Here is a 9,501-nt window from a genome sequence, read left to right as displayed (position 1 = left end):
GTGTAACCAGTCCCTTGCCAACAATACATATGTTCTGGTCTTGCCCTTAATTAACAACCTTCTGGATGAGCATTTTGACACCATGAGCAGAGTTTATGATCACACTATCCCCCCTAACCCTTTGTCATCTCTCTCGTTTAATTATTTTTGAGCTCTACACTGCATTTCAACAACTGACAGCTTCTGTCTTCATCATTTGGGTGTTAAGGCATTTGTGTGTGAACAGTATCACCTGCATACAAAATGATTATTGAATGAAAATCTGGTTATATGTTGCACTAATGTATTTAAGGGGAATAAATACATTTTCTGGTAATGTACTAGTTTCATGAAAACAGGAATCTTTCCAAATCTTCTTAAATCTACTACTTTATTTCCACAAAAATGCAAAAAGCAATGCAGATTTTCTTCTTAAAAGCTAAGCAAGTCCTTTTAGCCCCTACAGGCTTTTCTGCCTTTTTACATCCACCACACCCAATTAGTATGAACTAAATTTGTGATTTTTCCCCCCTTTTATTTACTAGTATAAATGGTTAGGAAAATATATTGAATGATCATAGTTAAATATGGCTCTTACATATCGTGGTGTATTGCGGTCATACAGGCACAGATCAAGTGTGTTTTATGCACCAACGTGGTTTGCTAAAATTATGAATCATTTTATAACAATTACCCAAAATTTCAAATGGTCAAACAACAGGAGAAACTGAAATGCATTCACTTTATCCACCTTTATTGTACCTACACATCGACAAAATATAAAGGCTTCCTACGTTGTGGTCTCTAGCTGCATAATGACATCACAGGCCAAACTTTTTTGGTCTTTCATTATGACTGCAGCAGCATATCATGTCATACAGTTCACTAACACGCACCATAACTCTGCCTTCCACTTAATGATGAAAACAATAGAACTTCCCAGTTGTGACTTAAATCACAGTCACATTGCATGTTACATTAGATCCACATCATATTCAGAATTACTTACAAAGTTTGGTAGAACTTAGGTCTTTTTAGAAATATTCATGTTAAATTAATGTTTTCAGAGGAAAGGACTAAATATAACCTAGTTGAAAAATACAGAAAGTGTGATTGCAGTATAAATTATGGTGGCCCTGAAGTGCAAATCACAACAGCAAATAGAAAAACGCAACAGCAAATCATAAAACACAACGGCAAATAGGAAAACACAACGGCAAATATGAAAACACGACAGCAAATAAGAAAACACGACAGCAAATCATAAAACACAACAGCAAATAGGAAAACATGACAGCAAATCATAAAACACAACGGCAAATTTGCTGTCGTGTTTTCATATTTGTTAGATTAGTCCACCATTTTTACACCATTTATACTCTTTACATAAATGGACTGTTTTAATGCAATTAAAGCATAAGAACAAAACATTAAGGCAAGATATACATCATATGCACAACACTACCTAACATCCACATATAATAACAGACTTTATCTTTAAACAGAAAAACATCAACAGCCACAAACAGTCCACTAATCCATGCTAATCCAACCCAAAAGCCTTGACTGCGGTGTAGATCCTCTCTCTCTCTGCTGCTTTTGCATCCCACGTTCCACCACTGCCAGTTTTCATCACAGTAAAAACGACAGCAGAATAAATCCATGCGTCTTCATCTCTCTGAGGAAATGTATCGCAAATTATGTTAGATGACAAATACCAATCAATGTAAATCATAACTTTCTTTGATAACTTGATTTTACCGTTAAATTTCTTTTTGCAACATTTTCTTGCAGGGAAACAGCAGCTACAAAATCAATAGATAAAAATAAAAAAGGATGCATTAGTTTAGAATCAGTTTTGTCACAACACTAATGATATTAGCATTACCTATGTGTGATACAGTGAGGTAACATATTACCTTTATTATTGCAATAACCACACTTGGACTTCTTGATTGCGTAAATAAGGACGGATATAACGATCTCACTTATAGCCAAGATGGCACACAGCAGAAGCAGAACTGTATTGTCCGTCTGTATAATACCAGAAGACCACGCGCCGGTTCCTGAAACATGAAAAAGAAACACAAATGACATTTAGTAAAAGTAAATAAAAAATGTATTTACACAAAAGAGGATTTTACATTCCACAAATATTTGCTTACACTTGATCTGTACGGATTTCATTTGACTTCTAATCAAGACTAATCAACACTTAAAGATGCAAACGTCCTTATCAAACTATTAAGCCCACGGACTTGCCAGTGGGTTATTGTATGATGTAGAGCAAAACACTGTTCAAACCCACAGAACCTTTTTCCTTTCCTTCCTATAATTAGTGTAGGAAAAAGGTCTTGGGTTGAAACAAGCCAATACAGAATATACAGTCGTGCTATCAAAGATGATTTTTTTCAACCTTAAAAGAACTAAAGGTGGCAATAAAAGGGAGACAACGGGTTACAGTTACCTTCAATGTCCAGTTTTGTTCCATCTCCAAACAATATCTCTCCACATGTGGCTACAGCACAGTAGTAAGTCCCCGTATCAGAGGAGCTGACGTTCTTGGAGAAGCGATAAACACAACTCCTCTGAGTGTCAGATATCTTAGCACATCCATCATGTCCATTTTCATCAGTGTAGATGATATGTGGATGAGATTTATGTGCTCGAACTCCAAACCAGTGCACACTGTGTTCACCTGGACAGGACTTCTCTGAGTCGGAGAGGACTGAACACTGGAGAGTGACAGAGTCTCCTGGATGAACTGGATCAGATACTGTTGGCTGCTGAACAACAGTATAGTTTGATGTCCTCTGAGTGTTTCCTACAAAATATAAATGGAAAATGTTAAAGGTTGTCTGCATCATGTAGTATAGGAAGCAGAGTTAGAACATCTAGTCTAGTGACAATACACAGACATGCATTACCTTTTAAGGACAGATATGTGCCACTAAACTGATCTGTACTCCAGGAAGAGAATGCACAGTGATACAATGCCTCATCTTCTTGGATTGTCTTCAAAATGGTCAGAGTGCTCATGGTTGTAGTTTGGTTTGCATTAAATCGTGAGGGAGGAAATCCTTGTTCAAACATGGGATTTGCAGTGCCTTTTCTCATTGTAATAATTAATGTAAGAGTATCACCAAAACTCTGTTTGTACCACTTGATTCGTGTATTGCTATACTCCGAATCAGGTAAAACACATGTGAAGGTTGCAGGTTTGCCAAGTTGAACTGTGGTCACTGAGATCAGTGCATCTGGATTAAAAAGACAATGGAGATTATATAATTGGTATTCCATAATAATAATAATTAAAGAATTAAAATGTTTGTTCTAGAGCATGTTTCAAAACCTAGGTTACAAAGTTCTTTACAAAAGATAAAATAATAATAATAATAATCCATATGCATAATATGATATTACCAAAGATGAAAGAACATACTATATTACATGCATTTAAATACAGAACATTTATTTATTAAACTACAACTAGATACATAAAGTTGCTTTGAGTTTGTTTAATTCCAAACCAACTATTAAGAGAAGGTGGCCATAATTTGCTAACAACTTAAAATTAAATATTTAAAAAACAAACTTTTTTCCAACAAACACTCAAATAATACATTATTTGGATAGAGTTAAAGAGCACTTACATCCCTGATGGAGAAGAAGCAGTGTTATCCATAAAATGATCATCCTGATTGACTGTTGTCGCTTGATCGTTGGTTTTTCAGAAAGCGCACCACCACCTTATATTATCACCTTTACAGTTAATGTGATTTCATAAGATGGTGTTGATGGGTCAGACTGTCACAGTGGGGAGGTCTCAAAAGTAGGCTACATTTCCTGTCACATTATGCAACCTCAATCCCTTTAGGTTGTGTGGTCCGTTCAAATGGCAGAGAGCAATGCTCTTGATTTAATATTGCTGCCTTTTGTCCAGTCAAGGTCTACAGTGACTCACATTGTAAATGAAAGTTGAGCTTACAGGTAAATAATCCATATTGCATCATCCGCATTACACAAATAAGTAAACAAGACTGCGGCCATGCTAGCTGCTCTGTGAGGCAATACTTACGCTAAGGTCAGCATTTGAACATACAATGACAATGCTAACATGCTGATTTCAAGCAGGTTTAATGTTAACCATCTGGTCACCATCTTAGTTTACTGTTTTAGCATGCTAGCATTTGCTAATTACCACTAAACAGAACATACAGCTGAGGCTGAGGAATGCCATTAGTTTTGCAGATATTTGATCATAAACCAAAATATTGCACAAATGAAAATTCTGACCTGATGATGGCACCATAAAAAGTCAGAGAGATTACCACAGCTATTAGGATTCAAGGATCACGAGGATTCAACAATGGATGTCTATCACATGCTGAACCATTCCATCACATACATTTGAAATATTTCATTGGATAAGTGAAAACATAGATCTACTGGTGGCTGATGAATTTCTATTTCATATTTCATGGAAATCAATTTAATAGTTGTCAAGACAGCAAAATAAATAAAAGAAATGTCAACCTGATGGTTGTGCATGAAAAATCTAGCTAATCAAGTTATTTGGAGTAACCCTCAGGGGAACAACATCTCATGACAATCCATCAGATAGCCGTTGTGATATTTCAGTCTGGACAAGGCGTATTGTATCACAGTATGATGGTGGGAAGTAGCTGCTTTCAAATACAACGTGTGGTTTCTTCGTAACCCACTTTCAGTAAGGAAATGGCTGTATGTAGGAAGTAGGACCCAGGCAGAAGAACACAGCTCTGTTTTACGACATTTTTGTTTTCTGAGAATTGGTAAGAAAATCCCCACAGCCAAGAAGAGTTGCCTTCTTAACATACAACCTGCATTAGACTTCTCTTAGAATTGGACTGACACTTTCCTTTTTAAATTTTCTTAGTTGTTTCGTCTGCACCAGAGTTTTATGACTGCGTTCCAAGCAGCCTATAAGCTGCACCACAAGGGACACAACATCATTAATTTGTTCAAATGCTTAAAACAACTTTCTGTTACAGTAAATCCAGTGTCTCTCAAAGGTTAAGATTTTACTTGTGGTGGTGGGTGGCGCAGGATGTGATGGCTGGGTTCAGTAATAAACTAGTCAAAGGTTTATAAACTATTCATTCAAAACAATGACTACATAACATTCACAGATAATTTAGAAAGAAATAACTATTTACATATAACCAGTGGCGGGCCGTGTCCTACCAATAACCTCATCATGACACTAGGTCATTATCGTGTGGAATAGTGATTTAACACAAGGCTCAACACCTAGAGTTTCAATGCACTATTGCAGAGACATGAATACATAGTGACTGCAGCCATCACTTTCACGCAGTATGGCAGGATGCTGCATCACATATAGTCCAAATTAATGAGAAGGCCTTGCCTGCATATAACAAATCAGACTAAAAGAGGATAAGGATAGATCAAGTGTAGCCTTTACTTTATGTGCTTGGTCAATTATATCTGGTTGGTTTGTCAAATGTTATGGTTCAGCAGATAAAATACCTGATTACCCAGAGCCCAAATGTTATATAACAACTTACCCTTAAAACTATACTACGATCCATACAGTTATGTTATTATAAATGTCAACACTGTCTCCTAACTTCTGTTAAATCATATAAGACGAAGAAAAGTTAATTCTTGTTCATTTTGTTTGTTACATCATTGTTCATTTTTTCAAGTGTTTTGGGGATCATAAACATGCTGTTTTGTACTGTACATGTCCCGTGTTGCACTCATTAAGATCTCATTTGAACAGATTTCTGTCATTCAAACAACTCTGAGTTGTAATTTAAAACTTTTACAGCCAATTTAATAAAATGATGGGTTTGATTTGGGTTAGAGTCCATAAATGCAGTTAATGAATATGAAAACGGGGAACGAGAACTGAATGTTCGGTTAAAAATGATTAGCTCCATTTAGCAGTTAGCTCAGGTTAGCTGCAGTTAACTCCATTAAAAAGATATGGAGTGGAGCAGACTTCTGCGGAGAGGGTGAACAACCAGACACTGATAAATGACGTTCAGGGAGCTTTCACAGCGGTGTGGATGCGGCGTTTCTACATTTTTTAGTACAGTTAATCCCACGGGAAGACCATCAGCAGCATGCTACTACTAACAATAGCCTCTGAGCCTAACGTGAAGCCTTGACGCTTGTCATGCACACAGCGCGTGGAGGGGCTGGAGGCCACTGGTTTGTGTGCACTGTAAAAAAATTTAGGGCTGTCAAACGATTACATTTTTTTTAATCGCAACTAATCGCTGAATGTCTAATGGCAATTAATCGCATATTTTATCACATGATTAAAATTCTATTATTTTGCATTTCAGAACAGTTTTTAAGTACATATTAACAATTGAAAGCAATTTTTTACCAGTGTATCTTGATTGGGAATCAAATGAATGCAAAGAAAGTTACTTTATGAACTTGATTTTAAGATTTGTAATTATTTATTTACTGTAAACAAAAGAAAAATGTGTGACTCTGTCATTATTGCACAATTCCTCCAAGTACCTAACTAAAAAACTAAAAAACCCTATCCTTACTAGAGTCAATATAGTTTTTAGTAACTCCTAAATAATGTTGATTACTCACTGACGTCCAGTGATCACCGGTTAATGAGACAGCGTTTGCAGCACCTTGCAGCAGTTACAGTGTGGCTGCTTTCTCCGTGTGGTATGTGTATGGTGAAACTACTGTCTCCCTCGACGGCAACGAGACAGGTCAACCGTAGTACGTCTTTAAGACCCGAGTCCTCTACGATGCTGACAGGTCTGCAGTTAGTTGCCACCCGTTTAGCCAGCTAGCGGGTAGCATCACGTTAACTGTACTACTATGCTTAGCTCGTAGGTGGTAGCTCAAGCTTGACGTGCTTCGGTAATATTTTAATTCGGCTTTACACAATGTGCATATGGCTTTCGACTTGTCTACGAGGCGTCCGGGAGTTTTGGAAAATAAAAAGCTCCATTCAGAGTTATTGCTGCTGTGTTTCTCCATCATGCCTGCAGCCTGCAACAGCAGGATGTGTTAGGAGGAAGTGGCAGCTTGATGATAAGTAACGGTGCTGCAAAGGGTCAAAATAGTAGCCTGTTAGGCACGACGCAAAGCCGAGTGAAGTGTAAAATAAATCAATAAATGCCGGCATGCGATTAAAAAAAATTAATCGTGTCACGTCGGCCCCTTAATCGCATCGCGATTAACGCGTTACGCTGACAGCCCTAAAAAAAATACATTGTTGATTAAAAAAATAGGTAAGTTTGGTTTTTATCTACATGGGTGGGTCACAATCTACCTGGGCGGGGTGCCCAAGTCTATTGGGAAACACTGAAATCTTTTCTGACAAGCGCTGTCTTGTGGTTGTGCAAATCATAGACAGGCAGAAGCAACATGTAGAAGTTACATCAGATACAACAGTGACCTATTAGGGTGGATGGTTGGCCATATAAAGCGATTTTCAGTCCCTCCAGGATTTCGTGATGTCGCAATCGCGCCAATTCACGCAAATTCAACCAATCACCGCGATTTGGTGAAACTCGCAATTTTGACCAATCACCGCAACTTTTCCGCAAATTAGACCAATAACCTGAAATTTCCCGCGACTTCAACCAGTCCCAGCAGTCCCACGTGCACTCTGAGAGCCAATGACCAAGCGGGAGTGAGAATGGGTTGATCATTTCCTTGTTTGTGATATGAAGACGAGACGTGTGTGACTCAAACATCTCACATTTAACAACAAAACGTACAGCGAAAGACCGTGCAAAACATTTCAGACCGTCCTGCCAACCTGTATACATTTTCAACATCAATGTAGACTCTAACGATTTAAAAGTCGCTGACGTTGCTGCCGTTTCAATCCTGGCTATCGGCTCTCTGCAGCGGGTGGGGCTGCTGCTCTGTTCCCCACGCGACACTTGCACACACACACACACACACCAACAACACACACGGTGGATGCAGGAAAAACTGGAGATGAGACGACACAATGACCTAAATTGAGGACAGCTGCGCTCGTTATTGTAAGTGCAATGATAAGTTAAAGTCCAGTAAGTACTTCATCAAACTGTATGAATGTGTGTCCCAGGCCAGATTAGGAAATTAACTAACGATGTAAAGATCAACAAGCCACTGACACATATGTTCAAATTTGATTCAATAAATTATTATTTTTTGTCTTAAATCCACCAGCCATTTTCATATTATACCAACATTTGCAGCACCCTGAGCCTTTTTGGTAAGGTTACTAGGAAATCTCAGCCCAGAGTAGTTTTATTCTCCCCAAAACAAGTTTCCTTTATATTTTTAAAGAACTATACAAAAAAAAATCACAACTTTTTTTGCAACTTCATTGCAACAAACAAACAAAAGACATCGCAACTTTTTCTTTTAAAGATTATTTTTTGTGGCTTTTCCCTTTATTTGATAGTGACAGTGAATAGACAGGAAAGGGGGAGAGAAAGAGAGGGGATGACACACAGCAAAGGGCCACAGGTCGGATTTGAACCCGGGCCGCTGCCAAGGACTCAGCCTACGCACGCTCTTACTGGGTGAGCTAGAGGTCGCCCCTGACATTGCAACTTTTATCGCAATTTTTTACAAAAGCTCCCGCAAAATCAGGCATTTTGGGCCGCAACAATCTCAAAAAAAGGCCGCGAAATCCTGGACGGACTGGATTTTGACACAGAGAGCACATGTTTATTTTAACCATAACCTTGACATTAACCATGTTATTGTTGCTAAAACTTAAACCTTAACCATAGAAGTGGCAGTTGAGGATATACTCACTGGTCGGACTGATACATGACCTTTTCTGTTGCTGTTTGGACTTGTTGGGCATGTTATCCTGCACTTAGGGGATGTGGTGAAAGCCAGACAGATTTGGTGTGAAAGCTCCTGTGGTTTTTTAGAAATTGTAGTGGCTTTTGCAGTGGTGGAAGTACTCAGATCTCCTTCTGTACTTTAAAGCAACACTAGAGAACTTTTGTAGCGAGCTGTAGTTCCAATGAGACAACCTGTAGGGGGACCGAAGCGGGAAAAGTTCTCTAGTGTTGCTTTAAGTAGAAATACCACAGTGTAGAAAAATTCATACTTAGAAGAAAAAGCCCTACATACAAAACTATACTCAAGTAAAAGTACACAAGTATTAGCATTAAAATATACTTACACATACTCATTATGCAGAATGGCCTTTGTCAGAATGATACCCATTACATCATTGGGTTATAAATATTGATACATTTATGTGTAAGCATCATCTAATATTACTTTAATCTGCTGGGTAGCTACATCTATAATAGTACATCATCTTTGATTAGTTGGTTAAATTTTGTGTTAGTAAACAGTATCTGCAAAGTAACTGAAACAGTTAACTAAAAGTAAATGTGAACAGCTTCAGTCACGCCACATAATACATGTAATGGAGTAAGAAGTACAGTATTTGACTCTAAAATGTAGTGGAGTATAAATATAAAGTAACCTAAAATCAAAAAAGTCAAG

At 37.8% G+C, this 9,501-nt stretch overlaps 1 protein-coding gene across 1 annotated transcript; it reads right to left on the bottom strand.

The window, feature by feature from the left end:
- Window positions 1–712: 712 nt before the first annotated feature.
- Window positions 713–6,084, bottom strand: LOC144524134 (uncharacterized). Its single transcript, XM_078260175.1, has 6 exons — window positions 3,633–6,084; window positions 2,907–3,236; window positions 2,447–2,803; window positions 1,899–2,045; window positions 1,741–1,784; window positions 713–1,657 (listed from the first exon to the last, which is right to left on the bottom strand). The coding sequence occupies exons 1-6, from the start codon at window positions 3,673–3,675 to the stop codon at window positions 1,523–1,525; spliced, it is 1,056 nt and encodes a 351-aa protein (XP_078116301.1). The 5' UTR covers window positions 3,676–6,084; the 3' UTR covers window positions 713–1,522.
- Window positions 6,085–9,501: the final 3,417 nt, after the last annotated feature.

Source organism: Sander vitreus, chromosome 10 (assembly GCF_031162955.1).
Source record: "Sander vitreus isolate 19-12246 chromosome 10, sanVit1, whole genome shotgun sequence".
Taxonomy (NCBI): domain Eukaryota; kingdom Metazoa; phylum Chordata; class Actinopteri; order Perciformes; family Percidae; genus Sander; species Sander vitreus.
This window is presented reverse-complemented; position numbering and strand designations above follow the sequence as displayed.

What these genes read in the sequence shown, in the direction of transcription:
- LOC144524134 (XM_078260175.1), bottom strand. Translation starts at nt 3,675, where the DNA reads ATGATCATTTTATGGATAACACTGCTTCTTCTCCATCAGGGAT. An exon ending in AACAAAACTGGACATTGAAG is followed by an intron (nt 2,046 to 2,446) that starts GTAACTGTAACC and finishes TTCATGTTTCAG; the next exon opens with GAACCGGCGCGTGGTCTTCT. An exon ending in TGGTTATTGCAATAATAAAG is followed by an intron (nt 1,785 to 1,898) that starts GTAATATGTTAC and finishes TTGATTTTGTAG; the next exon opens with CTGCTGTTTCCCTGCAAGAA.